At 40.6% G+C, this 18680-nt stretch overlaps 1 protein-coding gene across 2 annotated transcripts in view; it reads right to left on the bottom strand.

Moving 5' to 3' along the window:
- Positions 1–6847: 6847 nt before the first annotated feature.
- The window catches only part of PAK5 (p21 (RAC1) activated kinase 5), a 284488-nt gene continuing 272655 nt past the window's right edge, over positions 6848–18680 (bottom strand). The window contains exons 8-10 of one of the 2 annotated variants that reach the window (XM_055266349.2): positions 13815–13940; positions 12027–12161; positions 6848–9067 (exon numbers count right to left, since the gene is read on the bottom strand). In XM_055266349.2, coding sequence (XP_055122324.1) covers positions 8912–9067; positions 12027–12161; positions 13815–13940 — 417 coding nt within the window. In that variant the 3' untranslated portion in view covers positions 6848–8911. The remainder of the gene's footprint in view (positions 9068–12026; positions 12162–13814; positions 13941–18680) is intronic. The other variant, XM_055266350.2, reaches the window with a different exon arrangement.

The raw sequence follows: 18680 nt of genomic DNA, 5'->3' as shown, positions 1-18680 counted from the left end.
CTTTGGCTGCCTTCTTGAAACAAGAAAACAAAGCTAAAATGGTTTCCTTGGCGTCCAGAGGAGAAAGAGGAAAAGATGAAGACGGATTTTGCATGTTTGCAAGAGGAAAAGTAAAGAGAGGGCAGGGAGCCAATGAGGGGGAAGTCGGCTTTTCTAGGTGAAAAAAATGGATTTTTTTTGGCAAATATAAATAGTTTTAATAATGGCACCTGTTGACCAGTTTGTCTAATATTGCTTCTGATGCTTCTTGGTCTTGAGTTTGGCATTTCAATTTGGATTAAAAAGGTGGACTGGACATAGTAGCCTAAGCTGAGTTCCATTTGAAGGAAAATTCCTGGAGAAATGCACATAGTTTGAATTTCATTCACTTTCTAAATAATCATTTTTTTCCCCAGAATGTCTGAGTGGGAGTAGGGAAAAATCTTTTCTCTGGTTTTAGAGTGGAACTCTCTCCCTATGAGAGGCAGCTCATGAACTCCTCTCCCTGTCTTCAAACTGCTCACAATAGGATATCCTCAGAAGTTCATTATCCCAGCAATCTCACCAAGTATCATCCAGTTTCTGTCCTATTACCCATTTGTTTGCTGTTCTATTAACCACAATCTTCTTGTCTTCATGATCTCTCTTCAGTGTCTGCCTCTTACCAGTGAGGGAAAAATCTCTAATTCCTCCTAAAATTTTCATGTTGCACAAGGAAAAAAATACCTTTGGTGAAAACTAAAAGATGGTTAACTCCATTCTTATACTCATCTGTCATCTATGATCTTCTCACCCACGTTCCCCAAACTTGACAAACCATTTCCTTTTTAGCATCCCAGTATTTTATTTAAACGTTATATTCCTTATTTGGACCCATCTGAATATTTAGGGGAGAAATGGACACTTAGATTTATCTAGGACTTCACAGTGAGTTACCATTCCCTTCTGCAACCCTTTTGAAAAAGAAATCTCAAACGTTTCTGAGTCATATGTCTGAAAACTCCCTTCTGTGTATGTTTTTCTTTAAACTTGCTTTCACAAAACATAAGGCTTATTATTAGTTTTGGAATTGTCACATAATTACATCATTGTTATGTAAATGTACGTAACACCTACTATTGTTTTGTGCACCTATTGAGTACAGGCTGAGTAGTGCTTAAAAAGTAACAAACTTGACCTTAGTTTCTATAGGGAAAGACTGACAAGAGAACAAACAACATACAACAAACATGTCATTCTCAAAATGTCAGAGTGCCCTGAATCTTTAGAAAGTGTTGACTCATGACCACATCCCTGTGTCTCAGCTACTTCAATCTTTCCAGAATCCAAATAACAGTGATTTTTCCACAAGTAGTGTGCAGGATGTATAAGAAGCCATTATTACAATTACGGTTATGATTATCAATATTGTTTACCATGCACTTTTTACCTAGCTATTTAAAAATTATATCTCAAACTCAGTCTAGTTGCCTTTGAACCGTGCCTTATTTCTCTCAGCCATGTCTTCATCTTTATCATCAACTAAACACGATAAAGGGGAGCCTCATGACATAGAGCAGGAGCAGTGGTCTCTGGACACATCCGTGCCTGGCGTTCTCCCAGCTCAGGGTGTCTAGGGAGACTGACTTCACCCCGTGCCTCAGCTCTGGGCCCTCTCCGTACTCATTGTCATTGCCTTTGTCCTAACATTTTGCAGCTGCTCCTGGGCCAGGAATATCCTGAGGCAATGGCCCATTTATCTGCATTGCTTCTCAAGCTTCAGAGACAGGGAAGAAAACATATAAACCACAGACGCTCAATTACCCCTTGAACTGTCATTTTTCTTTTTTACTGGGATTTTAAACACAAACGCCTATGGGCACAAGAGGATGTTGGACCTGGTTGCTGGGTATGCCTGCCTGGAAAAGCCAGGCCAGATGGACCATATGTGGATTTCTCTTGAGGGAGGGTGACTTTGATTTAAATTCAGAGCATGGTTCTTCGCAGGATTCCCTCAGTCCCAGGAAACAGTTCCCAGTGAAACAGCCTCAGAGGGGCAGGGAGCACTCGCTTATCTGGAGCCTGAGAACGCCCTCCAAACCATCATCTCTCTCTTTTTGTCAATTGTCCAATCTTTCCGTTAGCAAAGACTTGGCAAACCACATGGGTGTGGGAAGAAACACCTGAGAAACATGAATGGAGAAAGGGGAGGAAAGATGGTAGGAGTGACCTGCAGCATCTGGGTGAAGCAGACTGCTGCCTGTGTAGGGGTGGGTTTTACCAGGCAGGTAGTTCCAACTGGCATCGTGCTCAAACACTTCCCTGGAACAAACACCAGGCAACCCGGGCCAGAGACAGCTTTAAATCGTTGTGTCTCAAAGTGCATTCAAAGGCACCCTGTATTAGAATCATCCTAGGAGACCTTTGAAAGATGTTAGTTCTAGGGCATCATCCCAGACATTATTTGAGAATCCCTGTGGTGAGGCCCTAGAATCTGTAGTTTTACTCTGCTCCCCAGATAATGTTGATGGGGAAATGAGAAGACTTCTGGTTAAAAAGCCTTTACTCTCAATGTATGTGCAACCTTATCCAAATTATTGGGCTTCTCTGGGTTCACGTTTTTTCATCTGAAAATGAAGCTTACTCCTCCATCCTTGCAAAGTTATTTGAGGACTCATGAAGCACCTGGAAGTCCCTAGCACAATGCCTGTCACACTGGAGAGGCTCCCTAAAAATTATCATTAGTGGCATTTTGCTAATACAATTCTTAACACGTATGTTCAAATTTTACCACCAAACAAGAGGTCACAAAAGATTCAAAGGGACTAATACAAGAGTTTTAGCCAGGCGAGGAGGCTCACTCCTGTAATCCCAGCACTTTGGGAGGCTGAGGCAGGTGGATCACGAGGTCAGGAGATCGAGACCATCCTGGCTAACCCGGTGAAACCCCGTCTCTACTAAAAATACAAAAAAAATTAGCCGGGCGTGGTGGCGGGGGCCTGTAGTCCCAGCTACTGGGAAGGCTGAGGCAGGAGAATGGCGTGAACCTGGGAGGCGGAGCTTGCAGTGAGCTGAGATCGTGCCACTGCACTTCAGCCTGGGCGACAGAGCGAGACTCCGTCTCAAAAAAAAAAAACAGTTTTAAATCTGACTTTTACGGTTTTCTGTGTCAATTTATTTTGGATTCAGAGAACTGTTATGCAGGGATTCCCTTCCACCCTAGTTCAGTAAATCACTCAGGGGTTATCAGTATTGGGGTGAGGGGATCTGTCAGAGTTTATGAACGTGGATGGGAAAAAAATTACACCTCCAGTTTTTACTAACCTCAAATGAAAGGTAGAATTTCCTTCAGTGGTGAACATGGGCATTAAACCACTGCAGTATAAGAAGACCTGTGAATTTGTTATCAATAGAAATAGCCACATTATACTTGCCAGCTATATCTGAAAAGAATCATTTATACTCATTACTTTGAAATTATGGTAGTTATTTGACCTATCAAAAGATCTTGTTATTTAATGCATTATAGCCACATTTTAAAATTGTGATAATGATACTTTAATCTTTTTTTTTTGTAAGCCTACATATTTTACTTTATGCATTTAAAAAACTTTTCTGAGAAGGAGTTTATAAGCTCAGACAGCCAAGAGGGTCCAGGGTCAATGGTACTTCAGCTGTCATTTAAAGTGACAGAGCCTGTCAGGCTGTCTGCTGGGGAATGGTTTACAAAGGCACGCATGACAGATGAGATAAGAAGTACTTCTTAGCACTGATCTTGTGCTTTCTAGACGCTGCTCTGGGTACTGGGACACAGCAGTGAACAAAATACATAAGAACTCCTGCCCTCATGGAACTGAAATATGTGGGGTGTGTGTGTGTGTGTGTGTGTGTGTAAGTGCGTGCATGTGCATGTGTGTATACCTATTTAGGTACAGTTTGAGGATCCTAAATCTGAAAATCTGGAACACAAAATGCTTCCAAATTCAAAACTTTTTGAATGTTAACATGATGCTCAAAGAAAATGCTCGTTGCAGCATTTTGGATATCAGATTTTCAGATTTAGGATGCTCAATTGGTACGTATAATGCAAATATTCCAAAAATCTGAAAAAATCCCAAATTCAAAACACTTCTTTTGGTTCCAAGTATTTCAGGTAAGGGATACTCAGCCTGTGTTATGATTAATGTGCTGTCATTACCTAACTCTTTGGGGCTTTGGTTAACTCAGCCTAAGTGAATCATATAAGATCTTGAAGTCTTTTCTAGCTTTAAAGTTTTTTTTCTAGCTGATAATGATGAGGCATAATGATCAAAACATTTGTCATGTGAGAAAATCAGGATAAGAAATTTCTTTGCTTTTAGAACAATATATTTTGATCCAGAAATCAGCAACCCATAGACTTTCTCATGTCCTCTTTTTGTCTTTAGTTAGGTCTATTTATGTAGGAGATGCTCTCAGGGTCCCATTCATGTTCCCTCAGCCCTTCCTAGAGGTCATTTGCTGTGTCAATTTTAGCAAAGGGAACAAACTTCGCCCATGTGCAGGGCAAGGAGAGTTGATGCTGCAGGAACAATTCTCATCTAATGATGGGTAGGAGATAATTAAATATACCAGTGCCCCCCTCAAGAAAGACAATTCTCAAGTGTCTCTCAGAAGGTCGCCAATGGGATTGAGCCCCAGTTGCCTATTGTGGTATCCCATTCATTAAAACACACTTTCTTGACTTTGTTCTGCTCTTTGTCTTATTTCTTCACTCTGCCATGTTGACCTTCCTGGGATCATCTCCCAAATGAAGTATTTGTGTCTAAGTCTTTATTCGAGCTCTTCTTTTGGCAGGACCTACACCAAGATGATGTATTCATTTGACTTGAAACACAGCTCAATATGCACACATCTCAAGGATCAAATGGACTGATTTTCCTGCACAATGTGGATTTGTACTGTGTCATGTCACTTTCACAAAATTTCTCCTGCTTGTACATTTTGTATCTGCTTCAGATCAATTTGATCTTTTCTCTGCCTGGAATTTCATTACCATTTTTTTTTTTCGATGACATTGTACTATTCATTTGATCAGTTTGACCAAGCAGTCTGAACTCATTGGGCTGTTAACTTCATGGTATGATTTAGTTTTCCACTGATTGCTACTAAATGTGTTCTTCCCCAGGGATAAAGGGGATATGACTGTAACTCAGTCTGATTCCATCTGTCTAGTCTAGTTTAAAAATCAATCTCATTCTAATTCAAAGATAATACATCTCTCCTTTGCTCAAGTTAAACTTCTACTAGAGGAAGAGGTAGCAATTGGGAGGTAGTGCAGGATACATGGTGTGCTCTTGTATTCCCCCTTTCTTTCTCTTAAATACCTTCTTCAAATCACAGGGTCTCGCAATAATACATGGCCCTATTCTATGTGGACCAGTGGGGAGGGGAGGTTCCAGTAACCTAGCTGGCTGTAGTCAGCTGCCTTGGAGATGCTATTGGAGGAAAGGGAGAGGCCTGAGTCTCATTTTGGTTCCACTGAAAACTACAGCTTCTGCTGTTTGGAGTGGTCTTTGTGTAGATGACATATGTGGTTTTTAGAGTAAGGGTCAGCTCCACCTTGACCCTGTCTCCATGCAGAAAAGCAGCCATATTTCCCTTCAGTTGCCCCCATGGTGCACCCCTCCAAAGCACTCTGCAAGTTGGACATCCTGTTACTTAGTTAAGTGGTTTGACACATTATCTGCTGTCCTCTCCATGTCCCATCAAACATACTCAAGGGAACTCCATGTCTTCTTCCATGCCCAGTAAAGGCAGAGGAGACCTGTCCAGGGGAGGTTGCCTCCACCTTTGTCTGCCCTGACATGCGATATACAATGCCTTTTTTTCATCCTGCTAGCTTAGGCTACTTCCTGAGGGTTTTTACCTTCCAACATTTCTGGTTGGAAAATAGGCTGTTTATATACAAGTTCCCCCATCCCCCAACTTCATGAGATCAATGTTAATGTCCCCCTTGTCTCCCAAAGTGGAGGAGAGAGCCCAACATTCTCTTCTAGGCTCCCAGAGAGCTCTCACCACACCCTCTTGAATCCAGGTTCTACTATAAAGACACATGCACACATATGTTTATTGTGGCACTATTCACAATAGCAAAGACTTAGAACCAACCCAAATGTCCATCAATAATAGACTGGATAAAGAAAATGTGGCACATATACACCATGGAATACTATGCGGCCATAAAAAAGATGAGTTCATGTGCTTTGCAGGGACATGGATGAAGCTGGAAACCATCATTCTCAGCAAACTATCATAAGAACAGAAAACCAAACACCATATGTTCTCACTAATAAGTGGGAGTTGAACAATGAGAACACATGGACATAGGGAGGGGAATATCACACACTGGGGCCTATGAGGGGGTGGGTGGTTAGGGCAGAGATAACATTAGGAGAAATACCTAATGTAGGTGATGGGTTGATGGGTGCAGCAAACTACTACGAGACGTGTACACCTATGTAACAAAACTGCACGTTCTGCACATGTAACCCAGAACTTAAAGTATAATAAATAAATAAATAAATAATTTAAAAAAAGCCCTCAGATCAGTTTTGCATCTTTGGAACAGGGAAGTAGAATGAGAGTCTTTAGCCCTGAACCTGGCTTTCCTTGAACTTGGCCTTCCAGAATTTAGTAATTTTTTTTTTCAGTAGTGGTATCGATATCACCATCTTACACTCTTTACAATCTCTAGGGATGGATATATTTGTCTTTAGGTCATGTCATCACAATGTTACATACAACTTTGTACCAACTCATTTGCACTCCCCAAGATCATAAGTAAATCATTCTTGGTTACTCAATAAAATAAATTTGGGAAATCACTGTTTCCAATAACACAATGGGGAAAAGGCAAACATTAATTTTTATTTGCAAATGCAGTTTCTGCCAATAGTTAGTGCTCACAAAACCTTCTAAGCTACAGTAACTTTTGGTAAACTCAATGAATACTTTAAAAAATACCCGATGGTAAGAAAATTACAGAAAAATTTCCATTACACTGTCGAAAATGTTTGGAATCCAAAATCCACTATTTTCTGCAATAGTTTTTAATGTTTGTTCTGGTTTAAAAAAGATTTTCTTTTTCTTTTCTTTCTACTTCTACATAGTCCTGGTTAAATTAATACAATCTGTCTCATGAACATTTAGGACTGCCATTTTCTGGATTTAGATTGTTTTTACTCTCACATATTTATATTAATACTTTAATATTTTACATAAAACATTGATTTGCTGTGTTTTATGAAGCAAAATCATAGATCATATTTATGGAGGCATTTCCAGTTTGAAAGAAAACTGAAAATCTAATCAGTAGAAGGTCATTTTATGCCTTTTTTCCTTTTTAGCAGTAATAAATAATTAGCAACCTATTAATTACAAAAATTCTTAATTATGCTTAGAGCAACCAGAGCGCTATCACAAATTTAAATTCATATTTGTTACAGTATGTGAAATAGTTAAGAAAAGCCTCTGTTTTTCCAGTTTGGTAACAAATGGCTTTTGTCTGATGCATAATTAATAGAAACTAATGATGACTATGTAGCTCTTCCAGAGTTTTAAAGGCAAATCTATATTGGCCTACAGTTAACATGCAAATTCATCCAACAAGCAACACAAAATGTATTGTAGTAGTCATTCATTTTTATCAACATTCAAGAAGATCTAGACAGCAGCACGACTCTCCTATGTCGGAAACACGTTATAACATGGGCACAACTGAAGTCAGATCACACCTGGTAAAGTACCCTCTTGCTAATTCATCCTCTAGAGTCAGTTCAGACTTCCAGCACGATACATGAACAATAGCGATTAATACTGTGGTACAAAGGTAAATGCAGACAAGAGTTTGGTGTGCTAGCATACAGAGTTTTAAAAATGGTGACAAATGAAACCAAACGTCTTGCCCTGTTCTCTCCTCTCCCTTTGTGAGCCTGGAATTCTCGTGGTCTCACTGAAACATTCTATTATGGGAACTGAGTCCAATGATCCTAGCACTGAAATTGCTCCCTGGGAGGGAAATTTGGCCACAAGGGAACATTGTACCCATTTGAGAAAGGGCACTGAGGGAAACATTGTGGTATGCAAAACAATGGTTTGCTACTAGAGGCGTTGATGGAAAACGTGATTTTTAAAAATATTTAGCTTTATCCCAAGGAGTGGTATACTGTGGCTCAAATTTTATTTCATTATTTTTGGTTGGATTAATGAAACGTGCACACTATCACCATCACTCTTAATTCTTCTTCCATCAAATAAGACACTTGTTAGGATAAGAAAGATATTTTACTAAAGCTGACGGTGATTGAGAGTCATTCAGTATTCAAAGTTCCTAAAGAATCATTGGTTCTCTTAAAGGGATAAAAAAGTAGGAAAGGCTTTGTTCAAACTCCTGCTAGTAAACAAGTATTACTTCAACTGATACAATGGCTACATGACATCAAAGTACTATAAATTATCAAAACTATTGTACAGAAAAATTACAAATTCGTTGCAAAATACATTATACTGCTACCATTAAGAAAAAAGTGCTTTTTGTTTTCCTTTCTTTCTTTTTTGCCAGAAAAGTATTCTTTCAATATAGAAAATCCTACAGTTACCCTGCATGTGGCTAGGATATATCATAACGGAGTTTGTACTGAGTCCTTCTGATTTGCTGGATGAAGGGCTGAAAAATATAATAATGACTTATTAAAGCCGTGCTCCAAGTGACCACACCAGCTGTCAGTGGAGAGATGCCTGTTTAAGACACAAGAAGATGCCCTGGTCTGTCGAACCCTGCCGGTCGTCACACTGTCCCACCAATTGGCTGGTCTAGAATGCACAGGCCTTTTGCATGTTCTGTGTTTCCTTTTGTTCTCCTGAATTATTCTCATGTCCTCATCTAGCTTTGCCACCCACACGAATCCTCTGCTCAGTGATGCCTGTATTGTCTCATGAGAGGGACGATGCAAGACGGTGGACCTGCTAGTTTTAAGAATGGATGTCTGAGGAGTTCCTGGGCTGTTGCTCTCTGAGAGGGCTCCCTCACCAACATCAGGTCTAGGAATCCCCGGAGCACTGAAGAAACCTGTGAAAACACAGATACCAAACTGAGGACTAACACAGACACCTAACCCGGTCCCCAAAATGTTTTCCCCATTCATCCTATCGACAACTTCAAATTCCAGAAAGTTACCTTAAGGAGAAGGATGTTATGAAAGCAAAAGCATGTCTTGTCTTTGTTAACATTTCGTGTTTTCATTACCTTTTTCAAGTTTGAAATAATAGGTGTAAATGACAGCTCAACTAAGAATGAAAACTTATTTACTAAATAAAATAACAGTGGCAATCACAGTGACAAGAGCAGCTATTACAAAATAGTTAGCATGTGCAGGTGCTGATCACACATGCTTGATGAAGCATAGTATAAACAGGGAGCCGTTTTATTTTTCTAAAAACTGCAACCACACAGGCTCTGTGGAACACCTTTCTTTAAGAGAAACAAGCTTCTGTAAGGATATCTAACACATCTCATTTTTTTTCTTTGAAGGTCTTGTAATTTTCTTTTTAAAGGTATATCTTACATTACGTATATATTTAGAGATGAGGTCTCACTACGTTGCCCAGGCTCAAACTCCTGTGCTCAAATGATCTTCCCACCTCAGCCTCCTGAACAGTTGGGATTACAAGCATGTGCCAGCATGCCTGGGTTCTGCTGCAGAAATACTAAGAGTATGGCTCAATAGATTTTTACATACATTTACCCCTATTTACTCTCCACTCCTATCAAGATATGGAACTTTTCTACCACTCTAGGAAGGTACTTTTAGGTCTCCTTCCTGCCAACCCCTATCTCCCTGCAAAAGGTCACCACTATTTTAATTTATAGCATAACTTGGTTTTGCTTACTTTTGTACTTTATCAAAATGGAGTCATATATTTGATTTCTTCTCCATCTGGCTTCTTTCACTCAGTGTTGTATCTGTGAGATTCATCTCTGATGTGTGGCAAAAGTTACATCTTTTAAATTACTATGTAGTATTCACTGTCCAATTATACCACACATTATCCATTTGGAAAACAACCTTGGACTGGTTTCCAGTTTTTCGAAACCAATAGGATTAAAGGTGCTCTTGTACATGGTTTTGAAGAACATTGGCACTCATTGGGTGTGAGACTACTTTCATATGATACATTTTTAGTCACTTTTTTTTTTTTGAGATGTAGTCTCGCTGTGTCGCCTGGGCTGGGGTGCAGTGGTACAATCTGGGCTCACTGCAAGCTCCGCCTCCCAGGTTCACGCCATTCTCCTGCCTCAGCCTCCTGAGTAGCTGGGACTACAGGCCCCTGCCACCATGCCCGGCTAATTTTTTGTATTTTTAGTAGAGAAAGGGTTTCACCGTGTTAGCCAGGATGGTCTCGATCTCCTGACCTCGTGATCTGCCCACCTTGGCCTCCCAGAGTGCTAGGACTACAGGCGTGAGCCACTGCGCCCAGCCACTTTTCATTATTTAGACTTAGTCCAATCCAGTAAAAATTTCAATATCTTTTTTTTGGTTTATGTTTTTGTAGGTCCACACAACCTATATGAGTGATTCTACTGGGGCTCTTCCCTAAGATTTAGGGGTGAGGAAGGAGGAGATATTACTGTTACAAAAAATTCTTCTCCAAAAGGCAGCCACACACTCTCTTTTATTGTCATAAAATAGGAAGACGGGTGTGTATGGGGCCAGTGTAGTAGTAGTCCTGCAGAAATGATCCTCTGAGCAAGTCCTGTGGAAATCTGGCAGCTCCTACAGTGGTGATTCTTGGATGAAGCATCATGATTTTCTGAGCTCGTCCTAATTGGCAATCCTTGGAAAACAGGAAAGACTCCACTCGGTCTCTTACATGCATTATATTAACCATGACCTTCATTGCCCTGTACAATCTAGCTCCTGCCCATCTCTCCGACAAGGCCTACCTTTTTCCCCTTTCTGACTTTACTCAAGCAATATAAGCCTTCTTTCTTGGCTTAAGGCCTTTCCACTTGATGCTCCCCCTGCCTGGGACCTTTTTCTCCAAGATCTTTGCATGGCTTGTACCTTCTTCCTATTCAGGTCCCAGCTTGGTTGATCCCTCCCTAGAAAGGGCTTCCTTCACTCTTCAGCTTAAATCAGTAATAGCGTTTGGCTCTGTGTTCCCACCCAAATATCACCTCAAATTGTAATCCTGACATGTCAAGGGAGGGACTTGGTGGAAGGTAATTGGGTCATGGGGGCAGTTTCCCCCATGCTATTCTCAACATAGTGAGGGAATTATCATGAGAGCTGATAGTTTTATAAGTGTCTGGCATTTCCCCTGTGCTCTCTCTCTCTCTCCTGCCACCACGTAAGACATGCCTTGCTTCCCCTTCGCCTTCTGCCATGATTGTAAGTACCCTGAGGCCTCTCCAGGCATGTGGAACTGTGAGTCAATTAAACCTCTTTTATTTGTAAATTACTCAGTCTTGGGTATTTCTTTATAGTAGTGTAAAAACAGACTCATACAACCAGCTTTCAATCCCTTCTCCTGCACACTCCATCACATCGCAGTATGTTTTTCTTTCATAGTATGTACCACACTCTGAAATTATTTTGTTTATTGGTTTGTTTATGGTTTATTTTCTGTTTCCCCAACTAGAATGCAGAGTCTAGACCCCAGAGTCAGAAAATCTGGGGTCATGCATGGTGACATCCCAAGCTATTAGATGTCCCCAGCATGTAACAGATGCTGAATGAATGAGTATGGCATAGAGCACCTGATTTACTCTTCTAATCAACCCTTTGGGATACAGGCCAATCATAACCCATTTTACAGATGAAGAACTTTGGTGTAGGAAAGGCTGAGTCACTTGCCCAGTAAACGAATAGAAGAACAGAAATTTAAACCTAAGTGACTATTTCCAAAGTCCATGCCCATAAACCAGGATCCTCCTGCTGGATGTGGTAAGCCAGTCTTAAAAACCAGAGAGATATGGGAAAATCCAAAAACTATTCTGAACTTCAGCAACAGCTGCTGTTTCTCACCTTGTGTAGGTCCTTCACTCTTGGAGGTAAACTGTCCCGGATCCTCCGCATCGCCTGGAGGGGAGGTTCGTTGAAGTAGGGGGGCTCACCATCGATCATTTCTATCACCATGATCCCAAGGGACCAGATGTCCACCTGTTAGGCACACCCCACTGGTTATCTCAGGCAAGGAGAACATTCTGAAATGTCAACTGTGTCCACAGAACCTCATACTCATTCACAAATGAATATGGTACTTGTAACCTCTCAACATTTACAATACAGATTTATAGGCTAAACTGCTGGGTTACTGAGTTTTTGCTAACAATCTTTGCCTTTTATGGACAACTTCAGTGAGGGTTCCACCCATCAGACATAAATTAACATTTTTAACATTCTAAAGTTTAGTACTTTAATTTTTACTCTGTAAACTTTAGTAGTTAACTGTCTATCAGGGCAGATGAGAAAATCATCCAGCTTAATGCTATGAAAATGGAGAAGAAAGTTGTATTTAAACCATAAGCAAATAAGAAAGTTTTGACATATTTGTAACAAACTGCAAAGGGTTACCTTGCAGGATACAGAATATATTCTGATTCTTTTATTAATTTGCTTCTAAAAATAGCTCTTTTCTCCCCTACTTTGGGATTTCCTTCCCCTACCTTTTATTATCATTTCAAAACAGCATGCACAAAACCTCGCTTTACAAAAGCATTTTCAGGGATTGGAGAAAAGAAAAGGAAGAGATGATAAGCAATTAGTAAAGAATGGGAAGTCGAGACAATGAGGAGCCATCACTGTGCTATAAACTCCCAGTCCCACTCACTTCCCTGTTAGGGCCTCATTATACCTCTTATCTGATGAATGTATTGCTATTATTACCCCTTGCAGTGACCTTCACTGAGAATTTATCTCTCAGGATCACAGTGAGAAAAACAAGTTGAGGACTCATCCAAGGTCAAGCAAACAAGAGAAAGAGAAAGATTCTGCCTTAACTTATGCTGATGTCCTTAGCTCACTGCCATGCCTTCTCATGCTTCTCTTCTCCCAGATTCACCATCCACACCACAAAGTATGGAAACACTATGCCTAGCCAAAACATACCCCTTGGCTTCCACCTGTATGTAGCCTTGTGTGCCTCTAAGCTTCCACCCATGCTATTACCTCCCAAGAAGGCCCTTCCTCTACTCCTCTGGCCCTGCATTTTCACATTTCCAGGCCCTATCCCTTAAAAGATTATGAGTGATTGCTTTCATTCCAGTGGAAACAGAAATTGTGCCATGTTTTTGACTATGATTCACATATTATTTTTTTCCTATGAGAAAACACTGTGTAGGTCTTTCACTGTGAGATGTAAACTGTGTTGAAAACAGTGGCTCATTTAAATATCACCTCTATTTTGTGGCACTTTCTTTGACCCTCTTTCCTTTCTCTGATCCTCTTTCCTTTCTCTGAATTCTCATGCCTGCCCATCTGCATGTCTCCAGCCATTTGCAAGTTGCATTGCCTTGCTTTGTGTGTGTGCCTGCTACTGAGAGTGGGATCAGAGTTGGAGTGACTTTCCCACAGTGTCCACTGTAGGACTGCAATAAACAGCCCTTGGATAAATACTGCTGTGATCTGCCCCAGGGGTGGCCAGGCTCCCACCTGCCACAGCTTACCTACTGTGTGCCTCATCTAGTCAGTGGGGATCAAATGTGGAGTTAAAAGTCATTGCCCCCATCCCCTGTGGTCACCAACTATCTCAGAACCAAGAGGTCCCTGAGCCTGTCCCCAGTCCTGCCACTCCTATGACTGTGATCCCCTTACCTCTGTCCCATAAGGTAGCCTAGAAATCACCTCAGGGGCCATCCAGTAAGGAGTGCCAACCAACGATTTCCTCTTCGGCACCTCTTTGGAAACTTGAGCACAGAAACCAAAATCAGACAACTTTATCTGAAAAGGAAAGGAATGCAACAAACTAGCAATTTTAAAACAATGTCTGCTAGACATGAAAATACAAACATAGAGAGTTTCAAATTTAAAACGAAACAGTCTCATCAACAGGCCTTGGACATATCAGAGGAGGGATTGTCAGACCCTTTTATTGGAAAGGCATGGTCCATTTTAATGGAGAAACTTCTCCCGGGCCCACCAGGATCAACTTCCAAATGTCTCAACTCCTGCTGCTTATGTTACTTCTATAAAATGATGAAACAACAACAAAAAATCTTTACAAATTAAATACACCACAAACAACAAATTTGTTACATCCCAAGACCACAAGTTTAATGTAATGTAACAGATGATGCTTTCATATACGTAAATTGCTATTCTTAATGTGAATTTCAAATAAACTGATTTAATTTAGGTTCTTTTGAGTTGAGCACATTTAGATTTCTATGTACCATGAGGCGAATCAAAGAACCATCTCTTTTCTATATTTGAAATATTACAAGGCCTTTGCTTATCCAGGATGTGGAAATGTCACTTTTAGTACTGGATACCCTTCCCTTTTTGGTTTTCTCCTTTGTCCATGACAGTTGAAGCTACCAACGTGAACATCAATGCAAGTGGAAACACAGGCATAGAACCTGGGTGTCGGCACTTGGTTGTCAGGGGTTTAAGGTGGTCATTCTAAGGGCTCAGTGTATATACATGTGATTTACCTTAGATATTATCAAGGAGGAAAAAAACTTGGAAATTTCTTTCCTAGAGCTCATGTACTCTTAAGAACATACTGCACCCTGGGTGTTAGGCACCCTGCTGGTTTATGAATTCTAGATGACCAGGATTCAGTTTATTTCTGGAAGCCATAATTTCTAGTCATGATGACCTGGTCTGAACTTCAAACAGCCTTATGAAAGTGACATCAAAGAGCCACTTAGAGTTGTTGGTGATAATAGAACACAAAACAATGGTTCAGAATGACCACTTGAAGTTAAAAAATTTTTAAAGATCAATAGTACAGTCTCCAAGGTATGAATTCTCTCTTAATTCTCTTCACATCTCTCCAAACTTCCTCTTCCAACCTTTTTTTTCTGGCTCTACCTCTGCCGCCCGCCTCTTAAATATTGAGGTTCCCTAGGGTTCTGGTTTCCTCTCTCACATCTTCTCTTCTTAGATTCTCTTACTGGATACTGTTTTTCTTTCTATGCTTAGTTCAGACCTCGCTCCTCCATTCAAAACCTGTATTTCCAACTAGTGTATATTTCTAAATGGATGACCACAAGTACTTCCAAACTCGGCATCCCTCTCTCTGCTCCAAAAGCTGACTCCTTTTCTATCAGTCCTGTTCTAGTGAATGACACCAACATCTACCAACATCAATCCACGAAAATCATCCTTGACTCTTCTCTCTATCTCACCCCAAGTCTTCCTGGTTAGAGTTTAAAAAAAAAAAACTATCTCTGTGGCTTCAACACCCACAATAGTGCTTGGCCCATGATAGGTTTTCAAAATCAAAATTGTTGCATGAATTGATGAGCCTCAATCATAAGAAGTGAAAGACGCCTCTGAGAATGAAGAACAAGTGCATTCATATATTATAAAGATCAGGATTCAGCAGAGAGGTCTGACCCAGAGACAAGATTCCCCCTGCCACACATGTTATTATGGTAACTTCCAAACATATAGCAAAGCTGAAAGAATTACAGAGTGAACATCCCTATATGCATGAGTAGATTCTATAATTATTAATGTTTTGCTGTGTGGGCTTTATCACACACCTATCTCTCTATCCATCCATCTATTCATCTAATTTTTGATGCATTTCAAACTGAATTGCTGACAGCAGTACACCTCACTCCTAATTTAGCATTAACTGGAGTTCAATGCGTTTTTTTAACAGTTTAAAAATTTACATAGCATGAAATGTACACACTTTAGGTTTATCATGTGATGAGTTTTGACCTCCCAGTACTATCAAAATCTGGGCATTGCCGTTGCTAGGGTATGGATGAGAGGGTCCTTGGGATATGAGTGGTAGTCAAACCTTTGAAGGGCCATGGCATGAGAAAAGAAGATGGTCAAATATGAAATACTGGGCACCTAGGGTGATTGAAATTGAAGCATTACTGGAGACTGAAGAGAAAGACATCAAGAAATCAGAGAAACAATGGAGAATACATTGGGAAAGCCAAGATGGGGATAGCAGCAGCTAGGACACAACAGGGAGATGAAACCAGGTAAGAACTGAGAGTTGCTGTTGTGCTCGGCAATGAGGGCATCCCTAGTAGCCTCTAGTTTCAGGTTGAGTCAGTGGTGGAATCCAGAGAGCAGTCAGGTAGATTTCAGTCAGAGTGCTTTTCAAGAAATGAGATGTATTTTAACACAGATGGAAGAAATCCAGCATTTACAAATTGTGGTGAATATGATAATGATGACAATGATAATTATTACTGTTCTCTATAGTGGGTTGAATGTCTCCCAGAATTCACATTCATCCAAACCACAAAATGTGATCTTATTTGGAAGGGTCTTTGCAGGTCTAATTAGTGAAGGTGAGGTCACACTGGATTGAGGATAGGCCCTAAATCTCATGACTGATATAAAAATAGGAGAGGACACACAGACACATAGATAAGAAGACCATGTGAAGGCAAAGCAGAGACTGGAGGGATGAGTTTACAAGGCAAGCAACACTGAGGATTGTCACAACCACCAAAAACCTGGAGAAACATATAAAACTTCTCCTTCAGAGCTTCCAGAAGGAATCAACACTGCCAAAATCTTGATTTTGGACCTCTGGACTCTTGAACCGTGAGAATACATTTCATGCAGAGAGAAGAAAATGCCACTCAATTGGTAGCAATTTGTTATAGCAGTCCTAGGAAATGAATACACTCACTGAGCTCTTACTACCTGCCAGGTAACACTATAAACACTTCACATGTATTATCTCATTTGACTGCTCCCAAGAAACTAACGAGGTAGGAAATATTATTATCTCCATTTTACAGAGAAGTAAGCCAAAACACAGAAGTGGTTAGGCCACTGTGCCAAGGATACAGAGCTAGTAACTGGAAGAGCCAGGATTCGGGAATTTAACCACCACTCTGTTGCTCTGAAGAGCAAAGTTACAGGCTGAAAGAAGGGAGTTCCCGGAGTGGTAGATGTTGAAGAAAGAGGAGAGAGTGAGGGTAACTGATGATAGGGTCTTTAAAGCATCCCTTCAGGAGGGATGGGATGGGATCCAGCGTCTTGCTACTTAAAGCATCATCTTCATCAATAGCAGCAGCAGCAGTGTCACCTGGGAGCTTGTTAGATTTTCGGAACCTCAGGCCCAACCCGAGACCTACTGAAGTCACAGTTTCCACTTCAACAAGATTCACAGGCCGTTGGTGTACACATTATAGCTTGAATCATAGGAGATCACAGTGCAGTCAAGAAACAGTAGAGGAAGGAGGTCACATGAACAGGTGGGGATGAAGGGGCATTTGTTTGCACAGAGTCTAATCTCTTTAGCATTCTGACAAAAGCCTTAATATTTTCACCATGCCCCATCTTCCTACTGCTGACTTAAACACACTAGAGTCCACCTGAATGGTTTTTAAAGCCCTCTGTAATCTGGTGCCTTTTCATGTAGCCAGTCTTATTCCTCATGGCTTTCTGCACACACTAAAACTATTCTTAAGGACCAGGGCTGCTCCTAGAATGTAGGATTTCCAGTGCTAAAACCCAGAAAGTTCTGGGCAAATCAGAAAGAGGTGGTCATCTTATGGTCCATTCCCAACTCTGAGTTTTTTTGATGATTTTTCTTGCATATTCAACTCTTAGGCATACATCAAGGGCTTTATCAAATCTAACATTCTCCAGAATTCTTCTCAGGAGCCCATGTTTATCACTCTCCTTTCCAAATTCAGAGAATTTGGCATGCACTCAATCCTGAACTGTTTTCTGGTGCTGATTTTCCATCTCTAGCTAGAGATGACAATCTTTGGGGACAACAACTCTGCTTTCTGATTGCAGAGCCTTACTGTGTTCCTTAAGAGTTGGGCAAACAAACAGTAGAAACTCAGAAAACAAATGCTACTAGATTTATTTTATATTGACATACATACATAATAGTATAGCAGGTGACAGAAGGCACATTGAAGCTCTTTCTGAAAACATTTGAAGCATACTGAAGATAGCTGTTGCTAGAATCAAAGTTGGAACCCAGATGAAATGAAAATAACATTTTGGAAATTATTAATGTGATTTTTTTTCATTTCCTTGTTCATGATATTCTCACTAATTGGCTTAAGGCCAGTGATTTGGACCAATGGTGGTATGATTTGAATTGGAAGGGATTAGATTATTCCCAAAGAAATGCTAGAGAAGCTGGTTAAGTAGAGGGTGATATTCACAATTTCTTATCAGGAATCAACCCCAGAGGACTCAGATCATAGAATTTCACATGTAGTATGAAAAAGAGGGCCTTGTAGTTGTGATACCTGGTCCATAATCCATGGTGCCCTATTATAAGAGGAGTCGATAATGCACAGAAGTAAAAATACTACAGTCCACCCCTTGTAGTCTGGGATAATTTGCAGAAGGGGAGAAAGAGGAGTGATGCTGACTATGTCAGGTCCCGACCTGCTTATGATACATCACTTTTCTTCACTCCAAGAAGATGGTGGCGGGCTTCGGAAATATCTGTGTTGCATACATCCCCATACAAATAAGGGAGAGGAGAATCCCCACAAGCACGTG

The sequence above is a fragment of the Symphalangus syndactylus genome, chromosome 24 (genome assembly GCF_028878055.3).
Source record: "Symphalangus syndactylus isolate Jambi chromosome 24, NHGRI_mSymSyn1-v2.1_pri, whole genome shotgun sequence".
Classification (NCBI taxonomy): Eukaryota; Metazoa; Chordata; class Mammalia; order Primates; family Hylobatidae; genus Symphalangus; species Symphalangus syndactylus.
The sequence above is the reverse complement of the archived record's forward strand: the minus strand, read 5'-3'. Positions and strand labels throughout refer to the sequence as shown.